Raw genomic sequence first — 18,889 nt, 5'->3', positions numbered from 1 at the left:
CTTCCACAAAGATTTACTGTCTTGGAAACCCGGGTCCATTCTGTCCTATATGGTCTCTATGCATTGGAATTTAACTCAATGACAGTGGATTTGGCTAGGATTGTTTTCTTTTCTTTTCTTTTTTTTTTAAATTGCTAAGGAGCTCTGGTGGTGCAGTGAATAAAGCATTCAGCTGCTAACTAAAAGGATGGTAGTTCAAACCCACAAGCCACTCCATGGGAGAAAGATGAGTCAGTCTGCTTCCGTAAAGATTATTCCTTAAAGATTTATAGCCTTGGAAACTATTATTATGCTATTATGCTATACGTATGTATGTATGTATATGTATTTAGGAGCCTGGTGGTGTCAAGTGCCTAAGGCATTTGACTGCTAACCAGAAGACTAATAATAATATTATTAAGCTATTATGTCCTGTAACATAGCTTTGAATTGGAATTAATTCCATGGCTGTGGTAGTGGGTGGTAGAAATAGCTTCACTTGGCATAATGCCCATTAATTTATTCATGAAGAAAAATGAATAAACAAACAAACAAAAATCCTTGCTAGTCTTCAGCTGGATCCCTAGGTAGTAAATATAGTTAAGCCTAAAGGTGTATCATCCAAACCCATCTAGAGGTATCTCAGAAGACAGGTCTGGTGATCTGTTTCCAAAAGCTCACAGCCTTAAAAACCCTCTGGAGCAGCTCTCCTCTGCACACATGAGGTCACCATGAACACACTAACTTGACAACAACTACCAAGTCTTCAGTTATTGTTTACCACAAACCTAATATCTTAGTAATAGATATCAAGGTATCTATAAACACTAAAAGACAACAATAACATAAAAGTGCCACAATTGTAACAAAATCCTTTTAGTAGAGAAGAAATCATTTGGCTCTATCAGTTCCAAAAAAGAAGTAACTAAGTCTTTTGAGCTCTGGTAGTGTAGTGCCTGAAGCATTTGACTGCTAACCAGAAGCCTGGCAGTTCAAGCTCACAAGCCACTCCTAGAAGGAAGGTTGAGCAATCTACTTCCACAGTGATACTGCCTCGGAAACCCAAGGAAGGGTCACTATGAGTCAGATCCAACTTAACAGCAGTGAGTTTGGTTTTTGGTTTTAAGTCTTTTGAAGATAATGCATAATCCAAACGTCCATTTGTTTCCAGGAGCATGTAACATAAATTAGAAAATGTAAAAAATTCCACGTCTAAATCTCAGGGAATTATCCAAAATGATATTTTTTTTAAAATTGGCCTTTATTTACAATAAACTTTAAGAAGCTGTAAAACTTAAAACCATGAAACTGTGTCCCCTTATTGATCTGCCTATATGTACGGAAGAAATACAGTTTTAAAATAATAAATAACATATCTTCCATTTTAAAGCTTCCTACTTCTTTTCAATTCATAAGTATAGGAATAATTTAATCCATTTTTTGCGCGTTATTTTATCTATCAATAGTAATTAACACAGTCTTAATCTGGCTAATGTTAATGACCACTGTTGTTCCGTAAATCCCAGTTAAACCAAGCTTATTAAGGGCTAATTAAAGGAAGTCTTATGTGCACTGAATAAAGTAATGTCTGTTTTTAGAGTTAAAGTACATATTTTGTCTGATAACACAAAATGGGACAAAACTTTCCAATTAAAAAGTTTACAGGCTGATTATAGATTTCTAAAACAAATGTGCAAATGAAATAACTGATAAATTCCTTCTTTCCAGGTGTTAGTGCCTTTTAAAAGTACAGCAATGTGATCAAAATTTGGTTGCATATTTCCTGAATATGGTACTCATCTCAGACTGCACCAAATAATTGACAAAACTCTTTGGAAAAAATATTAGATCAGACCAACTAGTGAGGTAAAGAATGTTGAGGGTGTGTAAAGGAAGGGATATATAGGTATGGTTTCAAATTATTGCTGATTTGCTGAGAATACTGGAGAAACCTAGTTTTTAAGAAGTTATATATGTGTGTTTCTGTATATTACATTTTAAAATTTTTTAAATTTTCAACTTAAATATGAGTATAGTGCTTATAATATGTCAGTCAGTCTTCTGCAAATTGATTTAACTCAAATAACCCCTGAATGTCCCTATCAAATACTAACAATTATTATACCTATCATAGATGAGAAAAAGGAGGTTTGGTGACATAGTGGTTAAGCACTCTACTGCTAACTGAAAGGTCAATGGTTTGAATCCATCAGTTGCTCTGTGGGAGAAAGATGTGGCAGTCAGTTTCTGTAATAATTACAGCCTTGGAAACTCTATGGGTCAGTTCTATTCTTTCCTATAGGATTGCTATGAGGAGGAATTGACTTGGTGGTAATAGGTTTTATAGATGAGGAAATAGACATATAGAGGGATTAAGCAAGATCCCAAAAATGACATAACAGTGATAAAGGGCAGGACCGTGCTTTTCACTCAAGAAATCAAGACACTGGGTTTTGTGCTTCTAATGTTTAACCACCACCAGTCACTCCTGGGAAGGAAGGTTGGGCAATCTACTTCTGTAGTGATACTGCCTCAGAAACCCAAGGAGGGGTCGCTATGAGTCAGGTCCAACTCTATGGCGGTGAGTTTCTTTGTTTTTTTGTTAATATTTAACCACTCTGTAATACATCTCAATTTTCCCTTACCTGTTGATATGCTCATTGAATTCTCATAGTAATTTTTTTTTCCCTCTCTTTCTCTGACCCTTCCTTTCTCCCTCACAAAGATTCCTTTGGAGGGAGAACGGATATTGTAATAAATATTAACAAAATGTACTGCACTCCGAGAGTTTACAGGGGAAAAAAATCAGTACATCAGTGAAAAGCTGAAAGCATGAAGATTAAGTGTGTGTGAATCTTTGAAATTCAAGTCAATTTTACTGTACTGAGAAACTTATTTGTGGCTATAACAAAATGGATGTTGTTTCAATGCATTATGTACAGGGATGTATTGTTGATTTATTTGCTTCGTTTTATTTAAAACAGGAGAACAAGGCTTTGGGTTTTGAATAGTGCAAAAGTGGACAGATACATAGATAGATGCCTATACAACAAACAATACACTGCCATCGAGTTGGATCCAAGTCACAGTGACCCCTGCTTGGGTTTCCAATGTAGATTGCCCAACCTTCCTTCTGAGGAGTGGCTGGTTGGTTTGAACTGCCAGTCTTCTGGTTAGCAGTCAAATGCCTTAGGCCCTTGACACCACCAGAGCTCCTAAACACACATATATATATATATATATATACATATATATACACACACACATACGCATACACACATACATTCATATACATACATATATACACACATACATACATATACACACACACATATAAAACCAAAAAAACAAACTCATTGCCACTGAGTAGACTCCTTCTCTCAGCAACCCCCATTGGGTTTCCAAGCCTGTATACTTTCACAGAAGTAGATTGACCTATTTTCCTTCCACAGAGGAGCTGGTGGGTTTGAGCCACCAACATTCAGGTTAGTAGCCAAGTGCCTTATGCACTGCACCACCAAAGTACATTCACACTCTCACTCTGCACATATGTGTGTGTGTGTGTGTGTGTGTGTGTGTCTGTTCACCTGTTGCTGTGGAGTCAATTCCAGCTCATAGTGACTTTACAGGACAGAGTACAACTGCACCACAGGGTTTCTAAGGGTATAATCTTTTTACAGAGACAGACTGCCATATCTTTCACAGAGCAGCTCATGGGTTCTGACCTTTTAGTTAGCAGTTGAGTGCTTTAATCAGTCAAGCACTTTGACTACTGTGCCACCAGAGTGCCCTCTGTCTTCTCTCTCTCTCTCTCTCTCTCTCTAATTACAGAATACAAATGATGCTTCTAATATAGTTTTGGTTTCAAATCTGAGTGAAAAAGTGTGAATTTGGAGTTGAGGGAAAATATTTCACAAAAATCTGTTTCTCAGAACCAACCTGCGTTGTGTAATAGATTGTTTTTGACAAATTATGTAATATTGTCTAGTTGATGACTTCTTTACCTGTTTTATCAATTCTTTTACTTTTTATTCATTGTTTTTGTTATCTTTATTTTCTCAATATTATTGATTTACACCCAACTAATCAGAATTTCTGGCTATTGACGAAATGGAATATGGCCTGCACTGCATGAGTTTATAACACAGAAATTTCAAACCACAAATCATTCCAGATTCCTGGGGAATAAGTAGATGTTTTACAATTACTCCACAGTCTTCATCTAAAAAAGAAATGCTTACAAATAAATGACTCATTCAGACTGATCATACTTGGAAATATCACTTGATTGAATCACCTCTGAGAAAAACCACACAGAATAACCAAAGACCTCACAGACTAAAATAGTTATAAGCTTGCCTACTACTCCATAACTTAGTTTCAAAGGAGCACTACACTACACAGTTAATATTATTAGAAATTAGAGATCTAAATAAAAGGTGTACATTCATTTTCTGTATAAATTTCTCTGTTATCATTCATAGAAAGTAGGTCCAGCACTGAAGAGAAGACAGTACCAACGTTTTCAGTCATGGGGACTATATATTTAAAAACAATCAATAAAAAACGTACAGGAACTGACAAACAACTAGTCAATGGAATCATTTTTCCTGAAATACTTAGCAGCAGCCTTTTAAAGTAATTGCTTGTGGTCAATGTTACTTGCCTTTTGTTCTGCTCTCTTGTTAAAATAGAATGGATGCTGCATGCATTAATTTTTTAGCTGCCTAAGGAAGTTTTTTACACCTACAATCAACCATAAGGGGGGCTATAACTTTAACCTATTCAAAACTCATTTTTTGTCAGTTTTGCCAAAGTTTTGAAAGCCAGTGTCTAGATAGACACATACACACACACACACACACACAGAATTCAGAAAAACAATAAAAGATATGTCCTTTGAGCACTCACAGCTTCTTGTTAAGAATTTCTCCCTAACAAAAGAAAAACTATTTCTTATTTTAGGTGACCAAATTTGAGAATTTATGTCTTTTTAAAAAAAAAAAAAAAAAAAAGTAAAAAGAAGGTTGGATATCAATATGGATCGAACCAAGTATAGTACACATCTTTCTTAGTTGATAGGAGAGCTCAGAAAGTGCTGAGTTATGCTTTGTAGTAAACATTTTGGAATGTTGCCAAAGCTGTTATAAACATTTCTGAGCTCACTTTTCCAGGGAACTCTTTTAAAAATCAATTAGAAGTGGAAGTCTCAATGCAGGAGTTTTAAAATGTCAAACTTGTATTACCTTTTTTCTTGTTGTGCATCAATGGCAGTATTTTAAAACCTGTATATTAAATTGATTATATTCTATAATTAACCTATTAAAGGTAATGGAATGTACAAGTGGTCTCAAATTCACACCACAGCACAATAGATTTTTTTAAAAAACACAAAATAAAGTCAATTAAGTAAAAAACAGGATGACAAAGGGAGAAAGCATACAGTAAGAAGGAAGTATAAATATGAGTAGTCAGGTTTTATTTTGACAGTATATTGAAATATATTTATTGACTTAGATAAATATTTTTAACAGTTTAAAATCATAAATGCTTCATTTATGAATATAGAATCAGAATTTTTTAGAAAGTATTTTATGAACAATGGAAGAGAATCAATTACGAAGTCTGAATTTACAAAACAGCGTTACTCAACAACTTAGTGTAAGTAAGATTACAGTATATTTATTAATAAAAAGTATGATATGAGTGTAAATGAATAGCTTACATGCATTTATGTTTGTATGAACATATTTATGCAACTAAAAGTTATTTTCATCCAAAGGTGATATTGCTACACCTTTTAAAACTAGTAGTGGCAACATTTTATGCACTAAAATTAATGTAACTTTGTGTTATATTTATAATACAATTATGCCATATAAATGTATACACTTTCAGAAAAATTAAGATTAAAATCTCTAACCGTTGAAAAGTGTTCTCCCCTACACAACAAATGAGCTACACATTTACTAGGGAGAGCAAAGGATTAAAATTCCTCATGTATGTGTAACAAACACATTGATATTAATTGGTTTGTCCTTTCAAGTTGTGTTTATCTCTTCATTTCCATCACAGTTTCAAAGGTCACTCCATTTCATTTATAAATCCAATATGACAGAGATTAGTAAAAGCAAAAAGCAACAACTAAATGAGTACATCATCATGTAATCACACATCTCACAATTCATTTATCCAATTAATAAAAAATACTGTCAAATGCTTATTGCTGAATTTTTTCAAAGCATCAAAATGGTTCTTGTCAAGATAACTTAATCATCAACATTTATGTTTGACATTATACCAAATGTAGAGAAGCAGTGAATTATACCTCAGTGGAAAGACAGCCTAAGAAATATTTCTATGCTTTCCAAAATAAAATAAGAAAATAAATGTATGTAGTAAATTCAGTTTACACTTGTTAATATGGGGGTACCATTGTGTGTGGGTGGGTGACTTCTAATTGTAAGGTCACATATAACTTAAAAAAAGGAAGCTAAAATAATTAAATTGGTGACAAAAATTACTAACAGAAATAAGAAATTTTAGAATATTGATTCTCATTTTATTATAATTATTTTAAAAGAGTCTAGAATATAATCTGTTCTCTTGATACAGGCACAGATTTAAACAGTGGCAGGTATGTGAAAAAATGAGGAAAAATGATTACATGCTTGTGGTACTGAAACTGACAACATGAGGAGTCTAAGAATTAAGTTGCTAAAAGAAATAATTTCTAAAACAATTTGGTCGCCTTCATAAGATTTTTAGATTAGCACATTTTCATTTGGGTATTTTTATATAAAACAAATACTGAACTTATATTGTCTGATAGACCCATTGTTTTAACAAGTCCCTCTCTGAAAATGCAATTGGAATCGCCAACTATAAAGTGTGAGAGAGGGAAACAAGTGAAGCAAGCACAGAAAACATCATCTAGAAAGAAGATAGCTCAGAAAACCTCATGACAAACAATTTCAGAACTTGGAAATTTTACAGACCAGTGAAGAAAACACACTCTATGCCCAAAAAGTAGATCAAACTAAAATAGAATAGATTAACATATAAATGATATCAACTTTTTTCCTGGGACAAACATGAGTGTCATTAAAATTAAATGAAACTGCTTTCAGAGTTCTCTCTCTGTTTTTTCACTATCTCTATTATAGCTATCTATTTCGTGAAATATTACAAGGTTCTAGAATCTTAAGGCAGAATCAGGAATGGTCTCAAAGCCACTGGGTTTTGAAGTAGCTTTGAATTACTCAAATGATATAGTACCTGAGTATAAATTATTAATCACTGATATATATTAAATGCAGTTGTATAACTTTTGTATTTGCTTATTAATGCATGCATATTTATATAATTGAGTGGATATGTGCGTAGTGTGGTTGGTTGTTTTGAACAAAGATATTCTTCTAAATCAACTACACATTCTGAAAAAATTTTAAACAAAATATCATTATTAAATGTTGTATGAAGATGAGGTCTTCTTTCCCTAGAACACTGGAAAGTTAGTATCTTATATCAAATTGAGATTTTTCCAGAGACCCCAATCTATGTTGTTATGCAGGTTAAATTTCAGATGAATTACTGATTTTTTAAAAATATATACTTCTTTTAAAAATCATCTGATGTTATATAATCACGATCATATATCTGAAAACTTTTCCGAGAGTTCCTAAAATATTTTAATTTTGTATGAACCCAATTGATGAAAAGAGGTAGATACCATAAAGACAGGCATGACACTGATAAAAATGCAGAGTTTGCATTTTCTTGTGAGTTATTTTAATTTTAAAACGTGTAATATCATACACGAATATGACTGGACACACACACACACATACACACACACATGCATCCATCCATCCTCTCTTTGTTCCTATGCAGATTATTACTCCAGCCCACATATGACCCCAAGGAAGTAAGTACACTTCTTGGCTGAACAATTTATCAACAGCTTGAAGTGACAGGAATGGTGATTCAATTCCGCAACCCCACATATCAGATGTAGGCCACATTCTTCAGTCTGCAGAACCAGAAAGGGACAAAGTCCCTGTCGCATTTGTCCTTTCATAGAGATGGAAATATTATTAGAAAGGACATAAACAGACTAATTAAATCACAGCAGTATGGCTGGGATGACAGCTGGTACAGCGTGTGACTGAGAAGATCCATATCTGTGAGCAGGAGGTACTTCACTTCCAATCCATTCCCTATTAGGTGCTTTCAAGCTTGCTGTGCAGACATTAAATAATAACATTTCATTTCTAAGACTAAAATGATGTAAAGAAATAAAAAAAAGCTTTCTAACCAAGAAATCTTTTGTGCGAGAGAGAAAAAAAAAATCATTTACCACTCAGTTCTGCTTTTGAGATAAAGATGTAATAATGCCATTACCTTTCATCAGCAGGATCCTTGAAAATCAACACTCTTTGCTTATCATGCTGTGAAATACAAATAGAGCTAAAGGCATGGTCTGCAAGGCACTGCCGCAGTGATATTAACTAACAGATCTGCCCTTTGTGAAGGAAACCGTATCCGTTTCATTAGTGCAGACTCTAATTCAAAACTGTTGAAAATGAACTGCACATACTGTTTTAATAACAACATTCCTAATCATTATCAAACTGGTAATTCTCTCAGCACTGAATGTAAGGGTCTGTGTTTCCATTATGACCTGCTGTTAAAGAAAACCATATTTAAATCCTCCATTCCTTCCTATCTTCCAAATAATCCAAGGTGTGTTTTTTTTGTTGTTGCTTTTTTTTTTTTTTTGATGCCCATCAAGAGCATGTGCAACTATGTATGCCACATTGTTTCCTCTTAACTGAACTGACTTTCAGTCATTTATGTCAACGACTGTTTTATTTACTTATTATGGTTTAGTTATACTATTTTATATTCAATTTGACATGTCATAATTCATATAAAATCAATTTGTACAATTTTGGAATATTTGGAGAGCAATCACAGTTACACAAATATGAAATACTAGGTCTGGTGACAGGTCCTTTGGGTTCAGAGTTACAAACTTTTGATGACAGTGCCCACTCCCCACTAATAATAATGTGAGACCATGAAGACCCTAGTGACACTTCAAACAATGTATTTTCTGCTATGAGATCATAATGAGATATTTGAAAATATGTACTACCAAACATTAGATTCTACATAATATAAAGTTAAAGATTTCCTCTAATTGTACAGGATCAATAATATTAAGTTAAAAGAACAAAACAAATAAAATAATGGAAAATTATATTTATGAATAAAATAAGAGTTGTCCAATCTGAATAAGGACTGAATATAGCCAAGGGTTATTTTATATTGAAATGTTTCTTCCCATGATATTTTATTTTCATAGTTCTTATGATATCATAGTTCTTGATATCAGCTTATAATGATCTTTCCTCAAAGAAAATCATATTTCCAAGAATGCTATGTATTCCATCTGACAGAACATGATAGACTCTATTATATAAAATATCTACTTGGGTATACCTCACATTTTCTTATGTCTTATTATTATACCATATATAGATATAGATATGTACATATATAAGCTTATTAAGTCAAATGAAATTATTTAATATATATGAATGATAGGCATGAGTTACTAAACTTATTTCATTATCCAGTCATGAGTTGCAATAAACCATAATGAAGCCAAAACAAAATTCTGGGTTGGTATTTTTTAATTATGTTTTCCAACTGTCCACATAAATTAAAAAAAAAAAAAATCTCCATGGACATGGAACTGATTCCACGAAGAAATGAAAATATCCTCTCCATTCTGCTTATCTATACCAAAAAAAAAAAAAAAAAAACACCTCACTACCGTGGAGTCATTCCCAACTCAGCGACCCCTCTTGGGTTTCCGAGGTGGTATCACTATGGAGGTAGATTGACCAGTCTTCCTTCCATGGAGTGTCTGGTGGATTTGAGCTGCCAGCCTTCTGGTTAGCAGTCAAATGCCTTAAGCTCTACTGCACCAGAACTCCTAATGCATTTAATAATTCATATAGGAAACTAATATATGTTATTGATCATACTCTAAGTTTTTATTAACATATAGAAATGGATTTAGTAATACATCATGTTGAACAAAATTTTTTTTCATAAACATATTTTTTCCATATATAGCATCTGTTATGAGTATTATTGCTTTTATTCTTTTTATATTAACCAGTGAAAGTCAAAAACTGTTAGAAGAGAAAATGCAAAATGATGCTATCCATTTTCTAGAAAATCATGAAAATGAGCTTCATAAAATGACCAATTATTAATATATTCACATGTCATTTTAAAACATCTAATTTTGTTGTTCTTTTTGTTATATGTGCCGTCAAGTCGGACCCAACTCACTGGGAACCCTCCTTGGGTTTCCAAGGCAGTATCACTGCAGAAGTAGATTGCCCAACCTACCTTCTGAGGAGTGGCTTGTGGGTTTGAACCGCCAGCCTTCTGGTTAGCAGTCAAGTGCGTTCAGCACTACGCTACAGTATATTAAATATTTTTGGAAAAAAATACCATTATTCTTCCACAAAACCATAACAACTATAAATTTAGTCCAACTCCTTCCAAACTCTAACTGCATATATAGTATATAAGTATAAAATTTTGCATCATCTTTTTGATGTTATATTCAAAGTAAATATTTTCCATTCTATACATTATATTGTAATGGTTGCTTAAGATGTAAAATGATGTTATACACTTATCATGTCCTGTTTTTGAACACTTACATAGTTTTGGGTTATTTTTATTATTATTTTACAAAAGTGCTTTACAAAATACTTTTATGCCTTTTATCTTCTATCCAGAGTTTAGAATCAAAAGGGAAATTGGACAGCAAACTCCTTATTACTACATAAGAAAGTTGAGAAGTTGACTTTACTTAAATAGCTATAGACTCGATGGCTCATAACAACAACAACATTAGCTAAATTATTATTAGACTCTAGATCCTATGACTTACATTTTGCTTTTTCTTCCCCCACACTAGTTTTTTAACAGATCTAAAAGGATTTTCTTGATTATACTATTAGATGTTCAAATTCTAGACAATGATTTTGGGTTAATTTTGTATTTATTTATTCCTTAGGTTTTCACACTTTACTATCTCATTTAAAATAATGAATAAAGGAAAAACGACCAAAATATTAAATAGTTATAAATTAATCAAAATTTATGAAAGAGGAGGTCACTATTTCCTGTTTTGTTTTTAATGCTGTCCTAAACAACTTTGTGTGAAATGTCAGACTATAAAGACATCTTCTGTATATGGGATAATGTTAAACATAACGGTTATTAACAATAGACTGAATAACTGACCATGGAAATAACTATACTTTTAAGAAATGGTTATGTGGTCTTCCATTAAAGTTACTAATGTGACATTTGTGAAAAAGGTTGATACTTAGCCATACTTTCCAGACCATCTGTGAAGTCACAGAGAGCAAAAGCATCAATGATAAATGCCTATTGTATAATTTGACAGCTATAGTTTCTAAAATATTCCTTGTCTCACGTGTCAGAATATTTTTGGCCTTTTAGGGTAGTCTTGTGTGTGTTTCCATGTTTACAAGTTCCTTGCTGTTAATATCATTAAATTTTACTCATCAGACAGGAAAAGCAATCTTAAAATAATTGTTCGGCAGAGAAACATTAAGAAAGTTACCAAAAAAAAAAAACTTTCCACATTTAATCTGTTAAACAATGGCAAATTTCTTATGAATCAGTGATACGGTAATTGAACTGGAGACATTTTTAGAGCAAGCTTGCTTTGGCTTTTTCACCCTCCGATTTGGAATCTGCTCACAGTACTGCCAGCTTAACCAAAAAGGATTAACTCTCATATCCAACTGAGAACACAGATAATTCTCAGTAATTGGTAAAAAATGAAGATGAATGGGGCTGAGAGATAAGGAGCAATTAGCTCATCAGCAGTTACAGCTGTGCACTCAATCCGGATCCATCTCTTGAGTCTCGGCCCCTTTTAAAGAACCTAAGCAGAATGAGCATAGGACACCCCCTCCCAAAAAATTTGCTCTACCTGCCCATCATTTCTCTAGTCTTCCATTTTATTTCTTTGCTATACAAAGACACCTGTCATAGCATGCTATGTAAATTACTACCTCTCTCAGGACCTATGTCTAAAGCCAATCTTCTTTTTAAACTTTTTTTTTTTTTATAACAGAAACCAAATGACTACTGTAGACACTCTTAAATTCCCTGTCAATCGTTTCATTATAGCAGCATCATCTGTTTGAAAATATAAGCAATTCCCTCATCTAATTATAGGAAGGATTTGAGGTTCATTAACATTGCCAAGGCAGAGAATCCAATGTGCAACTGCAGGGCTCTGCTTGGTAGCCTGTGTTCTCAGTTTCCTTTTATTTGCTTTCTCAAGGTCTCCAAGACTTTTTCCCGAAATCATAAAACTAAGTTTCCTTTCCAAATAGACACATGCATTTGAAGAACGGAAATGACTACAGTATAAACAGTTCTACTTCTGCAAGAATTGTTAAAAAAAAAAAATGAGGTGATCAGCTAATGAGGAGAATTTATCTCCATATCTGTTTGGCTTTGTTGTGTGTGTTTGTTTATTTATTTGTTCTGTTTTGTTGATTGGTGGACAGGAGATGGAAGGCGTAAGGAATGCAACTACAGAACCACAGCCATTTATCCCAAACTCAGATTCTAATTTTTAGTTGAAATCCCTACAGCCTAACTAGAGTAAGTTTGAGAAAACGAACAAGAATCCTATATTTGGGACATGTGCAAGGGGCTCAGCTTTGCAGATCACTCTGTGTTTCATTCTGTTGTACACAGGGTTGGTATATGAATTGGAACTGACCCAATGGGACCTAACAACAGCTATCAGAGCACTCTTGCCCATGTCCATCAGCATTCAGAAAGAGAAATCCTGAAGTCTTTCAGATTACTTCACTTCCTTCAAGAAATAACAACAGTTAGGGGGTTATGACTATAGTTTAAACAATGAGATTTTCTCAGGACATCTGTTTTAAGATCATATTTTGAATAGATATGAACTCATTTCCTACTAAGCAAGCAATCTACTATTGTTGATAGCTGTTTACCAGTTCTATGAGTCAGATATTAGCGACCAGCAGAGGTTCTCTTAAATCCTCTGAGTATTCTTTAAACTGTGTACATAGCGTTTTCCTTAAATAATATGTTAAGAGAAGTAAAAACGCAGTCTTTTCCTGCCTCTTTGTAAGTCATAGTCCACAAAGTCTTGTACTCAGGAATATTGTTTAATGCATATATCTTTTAAGAGTTATTTCCTTCATCGTCATAAGTTAAAGGACAAGATATTAGGCTTAGCAAGAATTTAAATAACAAAAACTATTAAGAAATTCTCAATATATCAATATTTATGTGGCATTTAAATACTAGAAGTAAAAAATTCAGTGTCCTTATTTAGATTAAACCAATTGTGATTGATTTAGTATCCTTAAAAATGTGTACAATGCCATAAATAAATAAATAAATAAATAAGCAGATAAAAACACAGCGATAGAGATCGTTGAATTGACCTTGGGTTCACGGGTTTTAAATTCAACTTTTCCAATATCCCAGTCCCAATTTCCAAGCAGCATGTTTTAAGCTGGTTATGTAGATCAGTCCTTAAAGCAAAAAAATAGCAATTTATCTGGCTTGTATGTTGTGGATAGTGTTGCCACTAAAAAGAATCCAGGACATTTTTCCTTCTTATCTGCAATGTAGCTCATATCAGCCAACCTGTCACAAGATAGTACTTGATATAAACAAGAGATTGCAAAGACATCTCAGTAATCAATATCAGGATGGCTACAGTATGGAAACCCCAACCAGTGCATATCATTTGTCTCAGCATCTATTTCTTTGGCCAAATGAAGCATTAATTCAAATCATAAATCTATGGTGATTTAAATCTGGGAATGAGCACCTGCCTGCTTTAATGATTTATTTTGTACATTTCAGTAAGCAGGAGATTTGTCTATATGAACTGACAGGTCACCTTCAGATGCCAGGAGCAGACTGTTTATCACCATGCAGACTAGCATCTCATCTTAGCAAGTAAATATTAAACTAAAAGAATTCAATTGATTGTGGATGAGGGAGAATGGCGACACGGCCATATATTTTACTCAGCATGCGGAAGCCTCACTCAGATCTATCCTAAGGTCCTCACTTCTTCCTACGTGTTCGTTCTGTTGGAAAGATGTGAGCTCAAGGTGACCATGTAGAATTGGGATATAAAATAATTATTTGTCAGTGTCAGAGGTTGTTTTAAACACCTCTTTCTGGCTAATTTTTTGTATGATTCATATTACAAGCGGGAGAGAGTCAGCTATAATAAAATAACCCCTAATCTTACCAAGCAAAATTAAAACAAACCCACCAAAAGTGAAATCTATTTTCTGGTGCAATAAGGGTTCATTTACAACCAAGGCCAAAACTGTGTTCCTAAAAGTCAAAGGCTTAAACTATTTAGTAGACCTTGTGAGCTAGATATATATAGGAGCCTTGAACTGACTTCCAAAAACATGAGCAAGGCTAAGAAGCAATAATGCATCATTTAAGTAGCACCTCTCTGAGGGTTTCTACTACTTCAAAGAGCCAAGTGTTAGATTCGTGAGAGCTGTAAGTTTGTGTTCTGAAATACAGGCCTCTGAGACTCTTTGGATTACTTATAGAATTCAGATGCTTCAAGACTGTTTTTCTAAGCTTCTCAAGCTCCCTAGAGCTCCTGAAAGACCCAGTCCATCCTGTGAGGAGTGTGTATTGATGCAGTCATCTTATCCATCCACTGTTTGTCCCTGGAGTGCAGGGACTGTACTACGACTATGATTGTGTTCCTAGAATGATTTAAAATTAAATGTACAACAAAATCCAAGGAAACAACATCTTACCAAAAAATTCCTCACAGGCCTACAGCTTAGTGAAGAAGATTTGGTATAGACACAAGAAAACGGAAGCAAAAAACGGTTGTAGAAAAAAGAGGAAAAAGGTAATTTTTAGGAGGGCACTTTGGAGAAATAATAATAAGAGCAAAACAACTAGTCTTACTGGTGACCAACACTGTTTTGCAGACACTGTGATAAATCATATCATAAGCACTTGACAAGTATGTTCTTTAATTCTCATGATGTTAGATACTCTCCCTTATGCCATTTTACGGGAGCTCTGGTAGCATAGTGCCTAAGGCACTTGACTGCTAACAAGAAGGCTGGCAGTTCAAACCCACCAGCCACTCCTCGGAAGGAAGGTTGAGCAACCTACTTCCGTAGTGATACCACCTCGGAAACCCAAGGAGGGGGTCACTGTGAGTCAGGGCCGACTTGACGGCACATAACAACAACAACAACATGCCATTTTACAGATGTAGAATAGCAAGCTCAGAAAGCTTACATAACTTTCCAGAGGCTTAGAATGAGAAATTATTGAATAGTTAACAAGCAGAAGACATTGCCCTCAGATCCACAGAAAAATGAAGCCATATAAACCAACTGCTCAATTCAACAATTGCTTTGATTATGCAAACTCACTCCTCACCCCAATCTTTGCTCTGTACTTCCCACAACCTCTCTCATTCCCACCCCATACTCACTTTCTCTGATTTCTAAAAAATGTGTTGGGAGGGGTGATGCTCAGGAATGATAATAAATTGTACATTCTTAGAGGAAAACAGCATGAGGGAATAGAATAAAAATAACAATGGTAACATTGTTTTCCCCAATCAGCTATTGCTATTCACCATAAATGATCTACATGCCTTAAAGGCTACCCATAGCACCAATGTTCAGATACTCAATGTTCAGACCTGTCTAGGAAAATTCACATAAATTTCTGCGACAGGTTCAAATTGGTGTGCACAGTAGATGACAAAATTAAGGAGGAGTACAAACTACCTATTAAATATTTTAATAGAACTAAAGAGTTTTCTTCCAACTAAAACAGGAAAGAAAATTCAAATTGTTTCTTTTTAAAGCTATTATTATAGTCTTGCATCGACATAATTAAGGTAAGCTGGAATTTTGTCACTAGGTAAATATTATTCTATGATATTAAAAGTTAAATATAAGCCAGTATTTAACTAGAAGCCATCTTCTCCTTATCTTATGCTCGTTGATTTCCTCAAGGCCAACTTCTCTTTGCTGCTCAGGTAAATTCAAACAGTGGCAGCATGTTTCAATGTTTATTAAAGTGCCTGTTTTTAAGGACCCTTTCTCAACACAAGATCAACTATCAAAAAGAGTCTGCCTTAAAAGCCTACTCTTCTAAAATTATGGAAAAATAAATACAGATTTTGTTTTGGAGTGATAACTATAATTTACAGTGGCTAATTACTTACATTTTAAGTGTTTAATTTTTTGCCTGTGTTATAGGACAAATTAAACAAAAAGGTGCTATTCTAAAATAATGTGTATGTATAGTTCTAAAAGCAGAATTACAATTCCTCCATTTTAATTCAATTTTACAATTTTATCTTTTCAAAGTCTAAATTTATGTGTGTAAGCCATGACCTAAGCAATCCCTTGTCTCCCCTGTCCCCCCACTAGAAGCACTATAAAGGCAAGTACTGGTGTCTTCCTTAGGCTCTTGCAGATTTTAGAGCCATCACTCTTGGCTCTCTTCCACCTCTTTCATCCTTCTAAGAATTGTCACCACTTTGCTTGTAACCTACTCTCAAATCAAATCTGTTACTGCCAAGTCCTTTCCTACTTCCCTTATGTAGTTCTGCTAAAAAGTTCTATTTGTTCCCTCCTACATTAGAAGCTGCCTTTTGGCATCACTGGAAGAGGGGCTTTGTGTTCTGTGTACATCTTTGAAAACTACCTTCTAACCTAAAACTGAGATCTAGTGTATGCTTCCAGGGAAGTGTTATGGAAATGATTTCTAAAACACATAGTGTTCTTTCCTGTACCCTAACCATATATGTTAACAGACTGAGAGTAGCAAGTGGCTGATTATCTTAAATAATCTGTTAAGATGTTACATGAAGAAGTGAATTTAATTGAATTGCTATGGATTACTGTGTCTTCATGCACATATCGTGAATGTAGTATCTTGTACCTATCTTTCACTATCCAAAATTCTTTTGTGAAATTGTATTTTCAAGCATGCCTTCTGCATAAAGGGAAGCATTATGGTGCAGTGGCAGATGTCAAAGACAGATGTCAAAGATTTCATCAATGAAAGAAAACTAAACCATTTCTGAAATTGTGTTTGAATACCAAAAAATTACTCAAATATTCTACAAACATAAAACTGTGCCTTTTGGTTCCGCAGTGACTGTTAACTTTTCATCTGTCTCTCCCCATATGTTGGGTAAGAAAAAAAAAAAGAAATCAAGAGAATTTAAGTACTTTTTCAAAAGAGAGAAATTGATAATGTTGGGTATAGAAAGGAAAAACCATAAACATAATTCTTACCACTGATTGCATGTGAAAGGATATGTTTATATGTTTAGCAACACTGATAGTGAATTTATTAACTTGATAACAAATGCATCGAGAAAGAAAAAGATATATTTTAATATTATTTTCATGGCATAGTGCCTAAGGCATACCAGAAGGTTGGTGGTTCAAACCCACCAGCCACTCTGTGGAAGGAAGACTGGACAATCTACTTCCATGAAGATTTACTGCCTTGGAAACCTAAAGGGAGTCACTATGAGTAGGAATTGACTCAATGGCAGTGAGTTTGGTGTTTTGGGTACCTTTAGTTATTTTGTGAAATTCTGATTATTAAACCTTTTTATTATGAAGGATATTTATAGTAATACTTGAAATAGATATTGAGGACATACATTGATCCTGTCATGAAAATAGTGTTGATTATTAATTTAGATTCTTTGTTGTGGGAGGCAAAGTGGCATCTTCAAAATAGATGCTGTTTCCCAAGCCAAAAGTACAAACATCTTAAATGGATAGCCAATAATTTTGCTCTGGACAAGAAAGTAAATTGGTATCATAATGATCACCCTAACTTTCAGTGAACATAGAACTTACCAACACTTGAATTCATGTCTCCATTCTCAGAATCTGCTCCATGTTGGTTATTACTAGCATGATAGTTGCTCATAGCTTCTAACTTGATTTTTTTCACCTTCATTGCTTCGGCAATGGCTGCATTGGTAGCAGCAGCAGCTGCTGCAGCTGCTGCTGTCAAACCTTAAAAAGAATAAATTAAAAATTAAACAATTCACATTCTGATTCTTCACGCAGTTTATATACACACATACAAACATATATTAGAGTATCTGATTCCAATATTCAACCCTCTGATAATATGTGATTCTGATCCCCAACTATGCAATGAAACAATATTGATATAATGGACAGACTGCTCCCTAAACTCCCAAATTAAATATTAGCAAACACACAATTCATACCTAGAAGGATAGTGGTGGAAATGCAGTCAGTATTATGTTTCAAAGAAACCAATGTGAACATGTCATTCCCTGCCTACAGGGGGGTGGGGGTGTTGGACTGAATTTAGTTTAATCCAGAACACTTTTTACTAACTACCTTATTGTAAATCACCCAAGTTCATTATTCTCCTGCCATATTCCAGCAATGCTGAACATGCTACCGTTACCCATTCTTGCCCTTCCATTTCAAGTCAGTGCTTTTGTCCATGAAATTTCCTTTGTTTGGAATGTCCTTGCCCCATGACTCACTTTCCTGTCTTCTCATCTCCCAGCAAAATTCTACTCATGTTTAAGAGTCTTATCACCCTAACTAGTTCCACATCTTTTCTTCTTCCACTGGACCACTGGACTACTCAAGCCAAGGACCTTGTATTGCTAAACAGTTTGGTATCCCTGCGTTCAAAGTGGTCAAGAAAAACAATAATAGCTACCTTTCACTTCTACTTACTAAATATTAAT

At 34.2% G+C, this 18,889-nt stretch overlaps 1 protein-coding gene across 1 annotated transcript in view; it reads right to left on the bottom strand.

Annotated features, from left to right (window-relative positions):
- Positions 1–18,889, bottom strand: part of DACH1 (dachshund family transcription factor 1) — a 565,727-nt gene that overhangs the window by 222,525 nt on the left and 324,313 nt on the right. Inside the window, 1 exon segment of the mRNA XM_042782473.1 lies at positions 18,009–18,170. Within this exon segment, the coding sequence (XP_042638407.1) occupies positions 18,009–18,170 (162 nt within the window).

Source organism: Orycteropus afer, unplaced genomic scaffold, assembly GCF_000298275.1.
Source record: "Orycteropus afer afer isolate SDZICR_OR568_19922 unplaced genomic scaffold, OryAfe1.0 scaffold00331, whole genome shotgun sequence".
Classification (NCBI taxonomy): domain Eukaryota; kingdom Metazoa; phylum Chordata; class Mammalia; order Tubulidentata; family Orycteropodidae; genus Orycteropus; species Orycteropus afer.
The sequence above is the reverse complement of the archived record's forward strand: the minus strand, read 5'-3'. Positions and strand labels throughout refer to the sequence as shown.